Source organism: Lotus japonicus, chromosome 1, assembly GCF_012489685.1.
Source record: "Lotus japonicus ecotype B-129 chromosome 1, LjGifu_v1.2".
Taxonomy (NCBI): Eukaryota; Viridiplantae; Streptophyta; class Magnoliopsida; order Fabales; family Fabaceae; genus Lotus; species Lotus japonicus.
Genome location: NC_080041.1, coordinates 43,764,535 through 43,782,943, shown reverse-complemented (window position 1 = coordinate 43,782,943; position 18,409 = coordinate 43,764,535). Strand labels below are relative to the sequence as shown.

General features: G+C 34.2%; 1 protein-coding gene and 1 pseudogene across 3 annotated transcripts; both read left to right on the top strand.

Moving 5' to 3' along the window:
• Nucleotides 1-1,072, top strand: LOC130736314 (rust resistance kinase Lr10-like; annotated as a pseudogene).
• Nucleotides 1,073-9,187: 8,115 nt separating this feature from the next.
• LOC130728372 (uncharacterized) lies at nucleotides 9,188-16,341 on the top strand. 3 transcript variants are annotated; one of them, XM_057579997.1, is made up of 2 exons: nucleotides 9,188-11,510; nucleotides 12,972-16,341. In XM_057579997.1, the coding sequence occupies exon 2, from the start codon at nucleotides 14,253-14,255 to the stop codon at nucleotides 16,338-16,340; it is 2,088 nt and encodes a 695-aa protein (XP_057435980.1). In that variant the 5' UTR covers nucleotides 9,188-11,510; nucleotides 12,972-14,252; the 3' UTR covers nucleotide 16,341. The 3 variants fall into 3 exon arrangements, with proteins under 3 accessions (XP_057435980.1, XP_057435909.1, XP_057435837.1); XM_057579926.1 differs by having other exon boundaries at nucleotides 9,188-11,515; nucleotides 13,004-16,341; XM_057579854.1 differs by having other exon boundaries at nucleotides 9,189-11,515.
• Nucleotides 16,342-18,409: the final 2,068 nt, after the last annotated feature.

Below are 18,409 nucleotides of genomic sequence, written 5' to 3'. Positions count from 1 at the left end.
TTGACCATCATAATGTACTACTTTAGAAGGAGAATCTGTAAGGAAAGATCTAAAGCTCATCAAGAGTTTGAGACTTTTCTTAGAAACCATGGACCACTAGCTGTAAGAAGATATAGTTACTCTGACATTAAGAAAATGACCAACTCCTTTGCAGAAAATTAGGCCAAGGAGGTACGGATCTGTTTTCAAAGGAAAGATACATGATGAATGTCTAGTTGCCGTGAAGGTGTTGAATAGCTCAAAAGGTAATGGAGAGGAATTCATAAATGAGGTAGCAAGCATTAGCAAAACATCTCATGTTAACATAGTTTCTCTATTAGGATTTTGCTTTGAAGGATCTAAGAGAGCATTGGTATATGAGTTCATGTCTAATGGGTCTCTAGAGAAATTTATATATGGGAAAAATCCAATGCCAGTAGAAAACCAATTGAATTGTGAAACCTTATACCAGATTGCAATCGGTTCGGCTCGAGGATTGGAGTATTTACACAAAGGATGTAAGACTCGAATTTTGCATTTAGACATAAAGCCTCACAACATACTACTGGATGAGAAGTTTTGTCCTAAGATATCTGATTTTGGACTCGCAAAAATCTGTCATGGAAATCAGAGTTTGGTGTCCATGTTGGAAGCTAGAGGAACTGCAGGGTATATTGCTCCTGATCAGGTGTTTTCAAGAAATTTTGGAGCGGCATCTCACAAGTCAGATGTTTATAGTTTTGGAATGATGGTTTTAGAAATGGTTGGAGGAAGAAAGAATATCAATGTGGAAGTTGACTGTTATAGTGAAATATATTTTCCATATTGGATTTACAAGTGTCTAGAAAAAAATCAAGAACTTGCTCTGCAGTGTATTAAAAATGTAAATGAAAATGAGATAGCAAGGAAGATGATTTTGGTAAGCTTGTGGTGCATACAAATAGACCCTTCTGCTCGTCCAGGAATGAATGAGGTGGTGGATATGTTGGAAGGAAGCATTGAATCGTTGCAAATGCCACCAAAGCCATTCTTATCTTCGCTAAGATCATCACCAATCCATTACTCAACTCAAACCTTGAGTCTCTCTGTGTGAGTGTCTAACATATGATTATTTTACTTTCCAATTCTAGAAAAAAAGTTTAGTCTCTCAATCTCAATGTGAATTTTCATTGTTTCACCTTTAGGTGATAATATACTTGTTTAGTATAAGATACTAATAGTTTGTATTCACAAATCTTATTGTTATTAAAGTTAAGAAAAAAGACCGATGATCAGTGTTCTCCACCTTAGAGAATTGAAGGTTTAATTTTTCTTTTCTTTGAAGTGTATCCTTGTTCTTTTCCTTGGACATGTGATTATGTATTTTTGGTAGAAGACTCATTTTGATTGGCTTATAGATATTAGGCCTTATGGATATTGGGTCTTATGCAGTTTTCTATTTATTGTTTACAGTTTCATTAATCTAGCTTTAACTACCATATTTTTATTAAGTGTCAAACTTCTAGTATATTCTCTCTATTAGGATGATGTCACTTGTTGGTCATATAGAGAATTAAGCTTTAGCTATAAACTAGATATAATACCCGTGCGTTGCACGGGTTTACTTATAATATTTTTATACAATAAATATAACATGTTGTACGGGTTTATTTACAACATTTTTAACATTGTATAAAATGATTATCGCTTAAATTAATACATATATTAAAATATCTTTATATAAAATAAAAAATAACAATTGTGTTTCTACATTTCAATAATTTAAAAAAAAAGACATTTCAGTAAATAGTATTAGAGCTCTCTTTGTATAAATAATTAATAATATTACTCAAATTTAATAATTAATATTTATTAATTAACATTGAATAATATGAAAAATAATTCATTCAATTTGTACAAAAATAAATTAAGTAATAAGTTTTTAGAGGAGGACTCCGTTTACACCAGTGTGAGTCTAAAACGCTTACACTAATTATTTACCATTGATCTCAATTAAATATGATGGCTATCAATAAATACAATTAACAAGTCACGTGTCTTATTTTCTTCACTCCTCACTTCTCCCTCGTTGTGAATTTCCACTGCCATTAACAATACTCACCATTGTTGCTCTCTCGTGTTGCGTTGAATAGAAAGAGGGATAAACTTTCTAAAACATAGGCACACTGCAAAAAACGAAAAGCAAGAGGAAGAGCAAAACCAATTTTTATATGATATATGGTTTGGTTAATTACAACTGGAGTTTTATTCTTTTCTGGTTCAATTTAGTGTTTTGCTCCATCTTTTTCCATCGATTTTAGAAAACAATAAGAAAATCAAAAGAAGGAAATATGATATATAAACCTAGACGTGACAGTAACCAAACACAAAAGATGTTCGAGGGACAACGGTGAGTATGGTCGATGGCGGCTACAGAATTCACAGTGAGAATTGTAACACGCAATTGAGAAGTGAGGAGTGAAGAAGATAAGACACGTGACTTGTTAATTGTATTTATTGATAGCCATCAGATTTAATTGAGATCAATGGTAAAGAATTAGTGTAAGCGTTTTCCTCCTCAAGTTTTTAATATCATCAAATAACTTGTATGAACATATTTTAATATCTTTTACTGAGAAGGTCATATATTGGGAGAGTCAATCACAATTTTTCAAACTGGTTTACACTTGTCAAAATCGAAAACAATAAAGCAATTTTAACTTTTACAACTATAATAAGATATAACTTAAATTTATTAACTTAAATTTATTCAACTTTAGTGATAATTTTTTTTTCTCTATTAAGCTTCCTCAAAATCATTATTACTAATATATAATAAGATTAAAAAATCATATCGAGATTGATTTTTTCAAAAAAGACACACATACATTATAGTTAATAGTAAATGTCTCAAAGTGTCATTTTTAAAATTAACATGTTTTATCTAAATTATTTGTTGATAATATTATTTTATTCTAAATCAAGTTTAATTCTTGATATTCTTAACTAATGCAAAATTTAAGTCAATTTCTAAGTTTATAAATGTTATTAATTAATGTAAGTAATTGAAAGATTTTGACAATAGAATTTTATTCAGTTTTTAATTTTATTAGGTATAATTGCACATTTAGTCCCCACTTTTACATTTCCCAAGATTTTGATCCCTAACAAAATTTAATTGCATTACCTTTGTTAGCAACTTTGGTCTTCCGTCCAATTCCATCAAAAAACATAGGTTTCGGGGAAAAAATTTAGAAAACCCAGAAAAATATCCTCTTTATCTCTTCTTTCCATATCTTCATCATCTTCTTAATTACTCTTCTTCAAAACCCAGAAAATTAAAATCAGATTATCAAAAAATTGTTAAAATCTTTGCTATTGGTTCATGTATTTTAATACAAATGTATGACGATTTTACTTCTTGATGTATTAATGAATTTTTTTTACGTTAAATAAATTAAAAAATAAAAATATTATGACTCATATATTTTTTATTTTTTTTAAAGTAAACAAATATTTTTAAATCATTATATTAACTCATATTAAACTTCCTACCACAAATAAATATTTTATAACTCTTTTTTTGGGCTTACATGTATCCTCTGAAGAATCTTCCTTTATAGGCAATACTGCTCGAGCCGAAAATTTTCACATCATGGAGTTAACTCTTTCAGCGAAGTTTTTTCATCCACAAAACTCGAACTTGAGACATTGCTTAAGGGAAATCAAGCATCCACACATATTTTTTCAAATCAATGTTTTATATATTAAGATATTTATTTATATAAATTATTTTTAATATTTGTTATCATTATATAACTAAAAAATTTCACATGTTAGTTATATATGAGTAGTTTTATCAATGTAATTTTTTGGTTGATTAACATCAGTGTAATTTTTTTTATTAGAGTGTGTGTTTCATTCTTTTTTGTTTCACACTTTTTTAAAGAACTAAAGTGTTGTGTCATGTTCTACCTTATACAACAAATACGGAAATTAGTTGGTAGTTGATTAACATATTGCGTTATAAATTTTGGTGATTTGTTTTTATTTTAATGTATATAATATAAAATGAATTTTTTTATTTCTTAATGTATTTGTAACAAACTTTCAACCGAGTTATATATTTTTTTTTTGGAAAAACCAAAATATATATTAATTAAAAATACAAAGGTTTTAATGAATTAACAATACAAATAGCTAATGAATTAAACAACTTAATTCATTTTTAATATTTTAATTTAATGTATTTCATACAAAGGTTTAAAGTGACTTGTATTTCATACAAATGTTCAAAGTGACTTTTACAAATTAGTAGGTAGTTGAATATATTATGACTTAAGAAATTTTATTTAGTTTTAATTTTACTATTAAAGGTATTAATACAAAAGAAATGTTTTACTATTTAATGCATTTAATGTAAAGAAGTGCAAAAAACTCAAGTCTCCTTTACATATATATATAGATTGTATCTTTTGATATTGAAATGAATAACAAGAAAATTGATAAATTTTTATTTTATTTTCCTTTCTTCATTTTCTTTAAATTGTCTCTCTTTGAGTTTGCTTGGTAGGGTTTATCTCTACCAATTTTCAACTTATTCTATGTTTTCAAATTTTACAATTGGAATTATTAATTTATTAATTACTTAATTTTTTGGTAATAAATTAACATAACCTAATTTCCATTCCTCTATCCAAGGTCCTAGCTTTTTAAAATTTTTAGGTCTAAAATAAATGACTGTGATGGACAGAGAAGAAAAGAAGATTGGATGAACATGATCCAAATTTAAGTCTCTCCCTTATACCACCTCTTTAACATTTTACTTTTGCTTTCACTTTCCTTTCTTTTCTTTCTTTCTTTTCTCCCTATTACCTTCTCTTTTGTCATCTTCTTTCTTTTCACTTTCTTCTCTACATCAAATAAAGTGTAAGCACTACAAAAAAAATGTTATTTAGTGGGGTTTTTTTTTGCATTTAGTGGGGGTTTTCAACCCCCGCGAGTTACTTAGCGGGGGTTTTGAAAAATCCCGAAGTTACACTCCCCACAAATCATTAGCGGCGTTTTTCAGCAAACCCTGGTACCTGTATATGGATTTAGCGGCGGTTTTTAGCGGCGGTTTTTAGCGGGGGTTTTAAACCTCCCTTATCCGCAAGCTTTTTTAACGGGAGTTTTAAACCTCCCTTAAATGCAAGAGATTATTTACAGCCTAGAATATATTCTAGGAACATTTTTAACCTCATAATCCAACATAACAAAACACTTCAATTAAAGAAACAAACCCATAGACAACTTACAATCCAAAATAACCCATACACAACTTTCAATCCAAGAAAGCCTATAGCTAGAATGTAAAAAACAATCTTTGAAGCCAGTTATCAGGTCACAATATGAAGTTCTTGAGTCATGCTAAAAGAAAGTTCAGATTACAGGAACTCAAAGGTTACAAATTTCCCTTTACTCTGTCAAGATGAATATTCCAAACTGAAAAATATAGACTATTAAGTTCCGCTCGGTTTTCTTTGGAGTTTGGATTTTCTTTTCTTCTCTTACATGCTTTGCTTCTCTTCTTCTTCCTCATTTCATTATGGGGTAGGGGTTGGTAAAAAAACTAGATAGATACATTATACAACACCTCATCAATCATCATCTAAATATCAAGCATAAATGTATCATGAACCAACCTGAATAACATTTATAACTTGCTTGGTTGCCCATCCAAATAGAGTAATACCAATTAGGAAAGAAATCAATGATATATTTTGGAGAGTACTCCATACAACCTGAAAATGAAAACTTGAGAAACTGAGATTATAGCAAGAAACCTTTCAGATAAGTAACAACAGTAGAAAGTAGAAACAAAGAGAGAAAATTTACATCCATCAATTTCCCTGTTTGAGTCTCTGAAAGATAAAACAGAGTTAAGTAAAGAACCTGTAGTATATTAAGGATAAGAAGCATGTGTTTATTGGGTGCACTACTGGTCTTAATTTCTTTCATTCTCAAGGTATATGCTATTGCTTACAGCATAGGTCGGTACACATCTTCTATAACAGGTAAAAAAGGAAGGAAAAGAAAGTAAGCTTAAAATGTAAATTTAGTTGGAGAACCACTAGTAACTGACAAATCCTACAAATTGAGCTAAAATTAGTAGAGACTATAGAAGAAGGGGCAAGTGACTGTTTCCTAAGATGGACATAAGATGAACAACACACCAAAAATCTAAACTTCTCAAAGCATCTATCTCATTTTTCTAGAGAAATTACACTAAAACCACTTCAAAAGTCCATCTTCTAAAGTGTCATGATCTTATTTATTTATTTATAAATTATTCTATGATTATGAACACACAGTTTTCTCTGCAGCATCCCAGGCCTTCTTTCTTTATTTCAGTTTCAACTTTGTCAGTTACTATTTTCACTCGTTCAAATATCAAAACCAATCCATTCATTTGTTTTTTAATATTCTCTTTTCCCATTCTAACTAGTATAAATATATCTTCTAAAGTGTCATGATCTTATTTATTTATTTATAAATTATTCTATGATTATGAACACACAGTTTTCTCTGCAGCATCCTAGGCCTTCTTTCTTTATTTCAGTTTCAACTTTGTCAGTTACTATTTTCACTCGTTCAAATATCAAAACCAATCCATTCATTTGTTTTTTAATATTCTCTTTTCCCATTCTAACTAGTATAAATATATTTCCACACCCCTCACTCATTGCCACCCCCCATCATAACAACTCTCATTCTTGCCTGCTCTTATCTTCCTAGAAGTAACAACCCTCACCAATGTTTCAGAACTTCATCCTACTTCACTAGTTTAAACGAACTCCAAATAGATGTTTCATTCTCTAACCTATATAGTTCGTACACTTTAGACAACCAAACATGTCTAGGATAAAAAAATACAACCTATGGCTATCCTCAAGTTTCTCGCATGATCTATCAATACTTCAACCTTCACTGTTACACTGTCCCTTTGAAATGCAATTTACATGTGAATCTGGATAAAAACAAAACGAATTGATACAAACAACCACTGAAGATTGAAGAAGAAAGAAAACTGATGTCATTGAAGTAGATGCACTCCAGAACAAGGATCATAGGAATCTGGTATATATTATTTTTTCTGTGTAGTGCACACAGGCTTAGATGCTAATTAGTCATAAACTCATAACGCACCACTAAAAGCATATACATATTCTACTCAGCAGTATTTATTTCTCCCAAGGAAGATTTGAAAACGATACATGGTTTAAGAAGAAAGTGTTCAAATGGCGAAATTAAATTTCACCAAACAGTCAGTTTATATAAATGAGTTAAGCTCAAGTTTTGCAGGCTAACCATTAAAAGCTCATTAATATCTTGTGTGTATGTAAGCTGATTTTTGTGGGTTGTGGAAACGCTTGAACCTTGGCATGACTGCATAAACAAAGCAAAAACCTATCAAGCAACAAAATGATTAATAGCTCAAAATGACAATACCAATCAGTTCCCAATAACAGTATAAAAAAAATTCTGCTTCATAAAATATTGAAATGATAAGGAAAATATGTTCTTGTAGTGCAATAGAGATTGCCTTGAAACTTATTCCTGCCTAAAACACAGTTAAAAGGAGAAAACAAGCCATTAAACATCAACAAGAACAAGCTCTTATGGGGAGCAAGCAAAACATAATACCATCACTGCTTATAGAAATATAAAATAGAGATATGCAGCTATAAGGGATAATCCCATTTATACTGGCTACAAACATCACCAACACAAGACTTGGAAAAGTAAATATAAATACTAGTGTGCAACGTTCTTCTATAACAGAATATGCAGCTGATGTCAATGCTAGATGCTGATATCAAACAGAATAAATGATTTTATACTATTCGCTTTGTTTCTAATATAGGAATTTTAGTAGCTAAAAGGGGTTCCCCATTCAGATTCAACTTGAGTATTTCATTGAAAAATTGGGATAGATCCAAGTTATCAATCGTATGAAACAAGTCAACACTCCCAGAAGTCAATTGAAACTGGAAAACCTGTATTCACTTCCACAGTTTTACTCGATCATATCATACCAATCCAGCCATAGAAATTCAAGTTAAGCAAACGAAATCGACTTACCTTCCAGCTCCTAACAATGTCTAGGTTCCAGCTCCAGAGAATTTCTGCCTAATTTGTGATTCCAAAGAGAAACAAAACTCAAAATCAGAAGCAAAATTGAAACTCATATGGAAGTGGAGTTGAGTTCTTACCAGGAAAATGCAAGTGAAGCAGAGATTGAGCGTTTTCTCGTGAAACACTGGAGATTGAGGAATCATGAAGAGAATCGAGAGTAGATTTTAGGGTTTAATCGAGAGTGGAATCAGGAGAGTGAAATTGAGAGTCGAATCAGAAGAAATCGAGAGTGAATCAGGTTGAAATCGGTGGAAATTGAGAGATCAAATCAGGTTGCAATCGGTGGAAATCGAGAGATCAAATCGGTGGAAAGGATTCAGGAGCTTCCATGGTTAACGAATCAGGTTGCAATCGAGAGAGTCAGAATGAGAAACGAGTTCAGAGTGAGAGTGAGAGTGAGAGTGAGAGTGAGAGTGAGAGTGAGATGAGAGTTCAGAGAGTGAAAATTGGGAGAGTTAATAACGTAATTTTTTGCGGGGGTTACTAAAACCTCCCCTAACTAATGAAAATTAATGTAATCTGCGGGGGTTTTAACAACCCCCGCTAAATAACCCCCACTAAATAACGTTTTTTTTGTAGTGAAGAGTTTTGATATATTTACATTCATCTCTCTCCTTTATTTCACTTACCATACTTTCTATTTTAATCTTTTTTTTCTATCACGTTCTTTATTGTATCTCAAATTTCTTAGTATATTCTGTCAAGTAAGAGTCATATGAATAATTTTATATTATATTCTAACACAAATTTGTATTAGAAGAATTGAGGGTTACAAATTACAAAACTCTAAACTATTTAATCATAGAGACTCTAATATCACATCAAACAACTAATTATCTCAAAAGTTAAAATTGTTAAGAAAAAGTCATATAAATAATTTTATATGATATATCACCCTAAAGCTGTGATGGGAATTGAGTGGTGAAGAAAACTTTTTCCAAACAGAGCCAAGCCTGCAGCATTATCTATACATACTTAAAAGGAAAATTGCACTGACTAACCAGGATCAACCACGTGCTAACCTAGATTTTTGTGAATATACCCCATTCTTACATCAATCCCACTATTATTTTTCTTAATTATATAAGAGAGCTCAGCTTCTGCTAAACCGAAGAATAATTAAAAGAAAAAATACAGTTCTTGAGAAGATCTAAAAAGGTTGTTGTCACATGATGACAACAATACGAGGATATGTTATCATCTTATTATTTATTTTCCTTTTCCCCTACCTCTTCTTCACTATCTTCCTTCTGTTTGAAAGTGAAACCTCTGAAGATTTCGTACGTGATTCCAATGTTCCTAGCTTGTGAACCAACGAGCTGTGGTAATGGCCCAAACAAATTGATATTCAATCATGAGAGTCCAGATTGGCTGAATATTTTGGAGGTTATCCAGTGGAGGTCTTGGAAATGGATTTCTGCATTTAACAAAGATTTCCGCTGCTCGTTATTCGAATGGTCTTCAAAACCATGAGCTTGTCTATCCCATATTGGTGCTTAAATGATGGAGATGGTGGCCTCCTTTTATGGATGGGTATTGGATGATGGCTAATTAGCGTTACTTATAGTAGGGGTCGTTCTATGCCTTCCTGAAGATTCCTCTTTGGCTCTAGATTAGTTGTACTCTTTTTCCTTCCTGAGTTTTTATCTCTAAGGGGGTTTTCCCAGTGAGATTTTAATGAGGGGTAAATGGTCACTTTGGTCCTCAAAAGTGTCCGCCGACTTCACATTCGTCCCTGAATGAATTTTATCCATCCCGCGGTACCCCAAAGTGTCAAACGCCCGTCACTTTAGTCCTTCCGTTAAAAAGTATAACAGACGTTAACAATTTCCTTTTTTTAAAGCTGAAAATTCGTAAAATTAAATAAAATAGAAAATAAACTCAATATATAATTAATTAAAACAGAAAAAAAAAAAAAACTAAACTTGATGAGAACCACCAGCATCGTTCTCCATCTCCTTCTTCTCATCTTCTTCATCATCTTCACCAATCCTTCCATCACAATTAAACCCCACCACAAACTAATCCCCCACCACAAACCCTATCCCCCACCCCCATCGAAATGCAGTTCTCGCTACCTTGATGAGACTTTAAAACCCACGGATCTGAATCCAGATTTCCAAACCCACATAAAAGCTTCAATCTATCCCTCTTTTGTTTTGAAGCTTCAATCTAGAGGGGGGTTTCTGCGGGGAGTTGGGGGTGGAGGTGGAGCTGGGTTCGGTTTGGGTTTTTGGGTGTGGCTAGGTTGCGGTGGCGGAGGATTTCAGTTGTTGGAGGTTTTGAGTTGGTGTTGTTGTTTGGTTGATGGTTTGAAGGAAGGAATGGCTTCCGTTGTTGAAGACACAACCTTGGTGGTAATGGCAGATGTTTATGTTGTTGTGTAGAAGAAGAGTAACATGTGTAAATTTGAACAATTTCGTAACTTTCTTGTTTTCCTTTTTGTTTCCATTCTTTGTTCCTTTTTAATCGGGCATCTGATATATATTGTATTGATAACATATTATTGCTCAACTTGTTGATAATTGCTTCTTTAATGCGACATGTTGATCTGAGTTCCTCTAATTTCATTTGTGTTTCTGGGTTTGGGGAGGAATTTGATCTTGATTGTTTTTACATTTTTGGCATTTCTGATACTGTGGGGGAAGGGGTGAGTGAGTGGGGAAGATGAAGATTGAGGGTTTTTAATTAATCAATCTTTTAGTTAATTTGTTTTTTTATTTAAACTAATGATTTCTAGTAGGTAAAAAAATATATAAAAAAGGAAATTGTTAACGTCCGTTATACTTTTTTTAACGGAAGGAATAAAGTGACGGACGTTTGACACTTTGGGGACCGCAGGATGGATAAAATTCATTCAGGAATGAATGTGAAGTCGGTGGATACTTTTGAGGACCAAAGTGAACATTTACCCTTTTAATGAGGCTTCTTTCTTTGCTTCAGGGAGAAATGTCTTTATTTTTCTTGTTTCCTTACTTTCTATCTTTCCCATATTGTATTGGGTTGAAGCACCTCTTGTGTCTCTTTTCAATATATATTCTATGGCTTCTAAAAAAAAAGCTACCCCTTCTGGCTCCAAGGGAATCAAGCATCCTTTTGTGGATATTCAGGTCTTGAGCTCACTTGCGGCAGCAATGGCTTCCAAGTTCTCAACATTTCCAATACTCAATTCACCGTTCTTGAGATTTCCGACAACAATCACTAATTCAGATTGTCCAACCTTGAGTTTGAACAATCAAATTCCAACCCCTCCTCTGCTGCATGTTCTGCGCTGGTAGGATCTACCGGCCGGATCTCCCTCACTCGTTCAGGCCAAGAGAAAACTAACCAAATTCATGATCATGTGGATGCAGGGCCTTATTTGCATTGTCCAAGTTAGGTAACTAATAGATATTTTCATAGATCTAGAATATTTTAGCTCAAGATTGATCATGACACTAGGATAACCCTTGATTCATGGAGATTAGTTATTTTCAACCAAAAATTAGAGTTTTTGCGCTCAATTTCTTAGTTTTTTCAATTTGTTCTTAGAAGATATAACTTTAGCTTTAGGGGTGTCTTGGTGTTTCTTTGTTTCCCTGCTTCAATGTCTTGGTTATTGCTCACTTGGGAGAGTTTGTTCCCAGGTAACTATAAGTTGAGTCTTTAATTCTCTTTGATTAATTTTTCATCGTAAGAAATTAACACTAATTACATGAGCATTATTTGTTAATTTGTTGCGAGATATTAGCATTATTTGTTGTGCATTTCTTCCCTCTGATTTCTTAGGTTTGTGATATCAGCAACACTGGTGGAAGAAGATCGGAATAGAGCTGAGTGAAAACTTATAAATGTTGCACATTTTCTCCATTTTCATCTCGGGTAGTGTTAAATATGGGTTTCATCTCTCATTTGCGTTCATGGAAAGCTTTAAGATGACATCTTTGCTCTAATTTTCATCTTCGCTAGTGATAGATCTAGATTTTGTCTCCATTTGTGCTTTAAGGTTCTATCTTTCTTTCATTTTTCATTTTTGTTAGTGTCATTTCTGGATTTTCTCATTTGTGCTCGTAAAATACTTGAAGCTTGTATATTTCTTCTATTTCCCATCGTTGCTAGTGTCAAACTTGGATTTGTCTCTCGTTTGCGTTCTTGGAAAGCCTAAAGGTTGCATATTTCCTCAATTCTTCATCTCTGCTAGTGTTAGATCTGAGTTTTGTCACTTGTTTGCGTTTCTGGAACGCCTAAATGTTGCATTTTCCCTCCATTTTTCATCTCTACTTGGGCAAGATCTAGGCTTTGTCTCTCATTTGCATCGTGGAACGCTTAATGGTTGAATATTTTTCTTCCATTTTTCATCTAGGCCAATGTTAGATCTAGGTTTTGTCTCTTGTTTGCGCTCACAGAACGCTTAAGAAAGATACATGGTTTGGTTTTGGCGGTGGCTGTACAAACATAAACAAAAGCACTAGTTGTGCTTACTTCCAAAGCCGAAATTGGACAAAGCAGATGGGAAAAACTAAAGATGAAATAATAGAATAGAATAACAATTAATTTATTCTTCCTATTTCTTAGTCCTTCATTTTGTCCTACATGTTCATTCTTTGTCCTTCATTGTTTGGAAATATACAGACTTTTAAAAGGATGCCAAAAGGCGAAAACGATTTAGGGGTGTGCCATAATGATGACCCAGGATTTAATGTTATTTTTCTATATAATTTTCATGCATTTTAATATATTATTTAGGATATTTTAGTCATTTTAGGTCACTTAGGAGTATTTCATACATTTTATTATTTTTATATGTTTTTAGTATTTTTCTATATTTTTTAGGATTTTTATTTGAATTTTATTAGGATTTTCGGAATAATAAAGAGGAGATGATCAGGTGCTGATGGTCTACGGAACTGCGGTACTCACGCGGAAATCTAATGGCTTCTTTTACATCCCTGCCATGTGGCGCAATCTGGCAAGATGTCTACCATAAGACTATGATTCGCGATGCACCAGATTCCACCCTTTAAGCTCCGCCCAATGGAGCGGCGACACGTGGCAGAGTTGTTAGGAAATGTTGTTGCTCTATGCACGTGAAAGAAACAGAACGGATTTGATCTGAAGATTTTTGAGAAAAAAGTAAAGGTTGGGCTGGAACGTAATATATATTGAAAACCTAAATATTGGAGGGGGAGAGGAGCAGCCGTGGAAAAGAAGGACAACGTAAAAGCAGAAGAGGCATTTGGGTTTACCATTTATTCTTTAGGTTTTTCTTCTACTTTCTTGTGATTTTTATAATGATGTGTGGCTAAACATCTTAGTGTTAGGGTGATTGATCTAGTTTTTCTTAAAACTATGTTTTGAACCAAGTTTCAGTTATGATTATGATTTCTATTTTAGTTCTTGAATTTCTCCTCTATTTTAATTGATACTTTCTATTGCAATAGTTTGTCACACTATTTTCTATGCAATTGGAAAATTGGTAGAATTTAGGGATTTGGGGAGGAATTGAGCAAGGTCTTTACACCTTAGGGATAAGGGTAACAAATTGCTTGTGTTCCCTGATCTAAATTGAACTTTTATCTCTGATTAATTAGGATTAGGTACTAAGGAATCAGCTATCACTAATTAATTGGAAGGGACACTTATGCAAGGAATTGATAAGTGGACAATTAGGCTTAGCACCTTGAAACTTAATTTGATACATAATTATAACTGATTGGGGAGATACATAGGGAGAAGGTTAATGAAATCAGGATCCCTAGCGCGCTTTTAAATTGAATTCATTTCAACAGTGTTATTTGCTTTCTTTAATTTTATTGCAGTTAAGTTACTTACGAAAAATCAATCATCTCTTTATTTGTATTTTTATTTTTACGTCCTATCATTCTAAGTTTAGTTAATTTAGAGTATAAACTACGCAATCCTTGTGGTTCGATCTTTTTATTACTTCGAGCAATCTGTACACTTGCAGATTTGCTATCAAGTTTTTGGCGCCGTTGCCGGGGAATTGTGTTTAGTTTATTTTCTAATTTTTCTGAATCTATTTGTTAGGAATTTTATTATTTTAAATTTATTACTCTTGTGCGGGTGCTACTGACTGTTGTTTGCTAGTGCATGCAAGGTACAATCAAGCGAATACCATGGCTGAAACACAAGAGGAGTTTGAAGCAAGAATCCGAGCTGAATGTGAAGCGAGAATGGAAACTGAAATTGAAGCTCGTATCCTTCGCCAGAAAGAAGAAGAAGCTGAACGTGATGCTCAGAGACCATTGAGGGAAATCACTGCCCCTCATATGAGCTATACATATGAGGACAGCGTTGTCCTTCCAACAGACATACCATACAACTTTCAGATTCCACATCATTATATTCAGTTGGTGAGCCAGCATCAGTTTGGAGGTAAAGCTACTGAGGATCCGCATGCTCACATGGACAGATTCACCAGACATTGTGAGTCTCTGAAAAGGCGTGAAGTCAGCTTGGATACAGTTCAGATGATTCTTTTTCACTACACTTTGAAGGATGCTGCGGAAGATTGGTTGAGGTCACAACCCCCTAACAGCATTCAAACATGGGAGGACTTGGCGGAAAAATTTATCACCGAATTCTTTCCATCCACACGCATCAGAAAGGCGAAGCAGGAAATTTATGCATTCAAACAAAACAAATATGAAAATTTGTATGAGGCTTGGGAGCGGTTCCAAGAACTTCTGAGGAAGTGTCCAGGTCATAATATTTCTGCTGGTGAACAAGTAGACAAATTTTACTCGTCATTGCTTGAGTATGCGAGAGGAATGTTGGACGCAGCAGCTAATAGTGCATTTGATTCATTGCCTGCACACAGAGCTCTTGAGATCATCGACAATTTGGCCACTAGATCTTCACAGTCAGATTATGATAGGGAGAACCGGGAAAGTGTACATGAAGTTGGAACAAATGATGATGTCCTCGCCTCCAATAGGAAGTTGTCACAAAAGATGGATGCAATAGTACAACGTTTGGATGGTCGCAAACTGAGTGCCGAAGATGCTGCATCTGATGAGGAAGTGAAGGCAATGGGTAATCCTCAAAACAACCCTTACTCAAATACTTATAATCCGGGTTGGAGGAATCACCCTAACTTTTTATGGAGAGATCAAGACAAGTCTGGAAATTCAAGGGAGTACTCTAATCAAAGGACTTATGGTCAAGATCAGAAACCTCAACCCTCTCAAGAGCAAGAAAGTGGGAAGAAGAGCCTAGAAGAAATTGTGGAAGAACTGGCCCAAGCTACCAGCAAGCTTCAGGTGTCCACAGATAGCTTCATAAATGAGTCTAGAAATAACTTCAAAAACCAGGAGGCTTCAATAAAAAATCTGGAGAATCAGGTCGGTCAAATTTGCATACAATTATCTGAGAGACCTCCAGGTATGTTTTCTAGTAACATTGTGCCTAGTCCTAGGGAGAATATTTCTGCTGTTACTCTAAGAAGTGGAAAAGTTATGCATGAAAGTGAAAATAAAAAAATCGGTGGAAAGAATAAGATTGAGGCTGGAAATAAAAGTGAATTTGAAGTGATAAGTAAGGAAAAAGAACAGAGTGAAGATAGGTTAGTGAAAGAGAGAAAAGTAGATTTAGAAAATAATAAGTTTACAAAAGTTCCTCTCCCCCCTTTCCCCACTAACATAGCAAAGAGGAGGTTGGAGAAGCAATTCTCCAAGTTTATTTCTATGTTTAAAAAGTTACGTGTAGACCTCCCATTCTCTGAAGTTTTAGAAAAGATGCCTCAATATGCCAAGTTCATGAAGGAGATACTCTCTAAGAAAAGGAGCTTGAGTGAAGAGAATGATATCGTTGAGCTGACTGAGGAGTGTAGCGCTATTTTGCAAAGGAAGCTTCCACCCAAACGAAAGGATCCAGGTAGTTTCACTCTACCTGTTAACTTTGGGGCTTCAAAGGAAGTGAGAGCTTTATGTGATTTAGGGGCAAGCGTCAACTTAATGCCCCTATCAATGTTCGAGCAACTTAATGTTGGAGAGCTGAAGCCAACAATGATGATGCTTCAACTAGCAGACCGCTCCATGGTGACTCCTTGGGGAGTTGTTGAAGATGTGCTAGTGAGAGTAGGAGAGTTTGAGTTCCCGGTAGATTTTGTGATAATTGATATGGACGAGGACTCTAAAATACCATTGATTCTGGGAAGACCGTTCCTAGCCACTTCACAAGCGAAAATAAATGTGGGAAAATGAACAATATCTTTAAGGGTAGCTGATGAGAAAATCATTTTCACCATATTTGACCTGAAGCCAAAGCAAGTTGAGAAGAATGATGCATTCTTGGTGGAGATGATGGACGAGTGGAGTGATGAGAAGTTGAAACAGTTCTTCTTCACAGAAAAAACTAGAGCAATAATTAAGAAGGAGAAGAACCAAAGAAATCAAGCTGAATCAGTTCATTTTGCAAGCGTTGTGGCCAACATGGAGCAGAAAGAGGAGAAAGCGAAAGGAGAGTACTTCATATGGAAGCCAAAACCTAAGAAAGATGAGAAACCTCCCATCCCTTTTAACTCTAAATTGAATAATTGTGTTCATGCTTTTGAGATTGCTTGCAAGAACATGGTGAAAATGTGTGCTGAGTCTAAGGATCCTGGAAGTGCAATGCACTATGGGGTAAACCCCGGATAGAAATTCTTAGTCCAGAAGAGTCTAACAAAGACTATAAAATTGTGCTCCTTGGGAGACAACCCAAGTGGTGGTTTTTAGTTATAATTTTATCTTGATTTTTTCTTTCTTTATTAATGATATTTCTGCCTGTGTTTCCGGTTATGTACTGTTAGTAAAAAAAAAAAAATTGAAAAAATTGAAAAAGAAAGTGAATTTAAGAGTGCAAAGTTTACTTCTGGAATTTATAGCATGGAGTTGTGTCATATTATCGTACGGTTGCATGACAATCATTACTTCTGGAATAATTAGCATGAGAATGGTGCTAATCTTATACCAATTTTTATGCGGCAACATGGCACTCATCAATTCTGTTTTTTATAGCATGAAAAGGATATGGATTTGGTGCTAAAATTGTTTGGGCCACGCGGGTGTTGTTAGTCAAAAAAGAAAAATTGTTTGGGCCACGCGGGTATAAGGTTGCTGATTTCATTCTCTGTGAATCACAACATTATTCTTCATCAAATGGATGTCAAGAGTGCATTCCTTAACGGCTATATTTCTGAAGAAGTGTATGTTCATCAACCCCCTGGGTTTGAAGATGCTCAGAATCCCAATCATGTCTTCAAGTTCAAGAAATCTCTCTATGGTCTAAAGCAAGCTCGAAGAGCATGGTATGAGAGATTGAGTACCTTCCTTCTGGAGAATGGGTTCGTAAGGGGTAAAGTGGATACAACTCTCTTTTGCAAAACCTATAAAAATGACATTCTTATAGTTCAAATCTATGTTGATGATATCATATTTGGCTCTGCTATTCCCTCTCTGTGCAAGGAGTTTTCTAAGCTAATGCAAGATGAATTTGAAATGAGCATGATGAGAGAACTCAAGTATTTCCTTGGGATTCAAGTAGATCAACAACCAGAAGCAACGTACATTCACCAAAACAAATATGCCAAGGAACTTCTGAAGAAGTTCAATATGTCAGAATGTACTCCTGTTAAGACTCCAATGCATCCTACGTGCATTCTGGAAGTAGAAGACACAAGTTCAAAGGTTTGTCAAAAGCTCTATCGTGGTATGATAGGCTCTCTACTCTATCTGACTGCATCCAAACCAGATATTCTCTTCAGCGTTTATTTATGTGCTCGTTTCCAATCAGATCCTAGAGAAACTCACTTAACTGCTGTTAAGAGAATTCTCAAATATCTAAAAGGCTCAACTAACCTAGGCTTGATGTACAAAAAGACATCAGAGTATAAGCTTTCAAGTTCTTGTGACGCTGACTATGCCAGTGATAAGACTGAAAGAAAAAGCACTTCTGGAAATTGTCAATTTCTAGGAAGTAACCTAGTCTCATGGGCAAGCAAGAGGCAATCTACAATTGCTCTATCTACTGCAGAGGCAGAATATATCTCAGCTGCTATATGTAGCACTCAGATGCTCTGGATGAAACATCAGCTAGAAGATTATCAGATCTTTGAGAGGAATATCCCAATTTATTGTGACAACACTGCTGCTATATCTCTAAGTAAGAATCCAATCTTACACTCAAGGGCCAAACACATCGAGGTAAAGTATCACTTTATTAGAGATTATGTTTAGAAGGGCGTACTTCTTCTGAAGTTTGTGGATACTGACCATCAATGGGCAGATATTTT

Bases quoted from the DNA above. Each gene is read 5' to 3' on its own strand.
- LOC130728372 (XM_057579997.1), top strand. From the start codon at position 14,253: ATGGCTGAAACACAAGAGGAGTTTGAAGCAAGAATCCGAGCTGAATGT.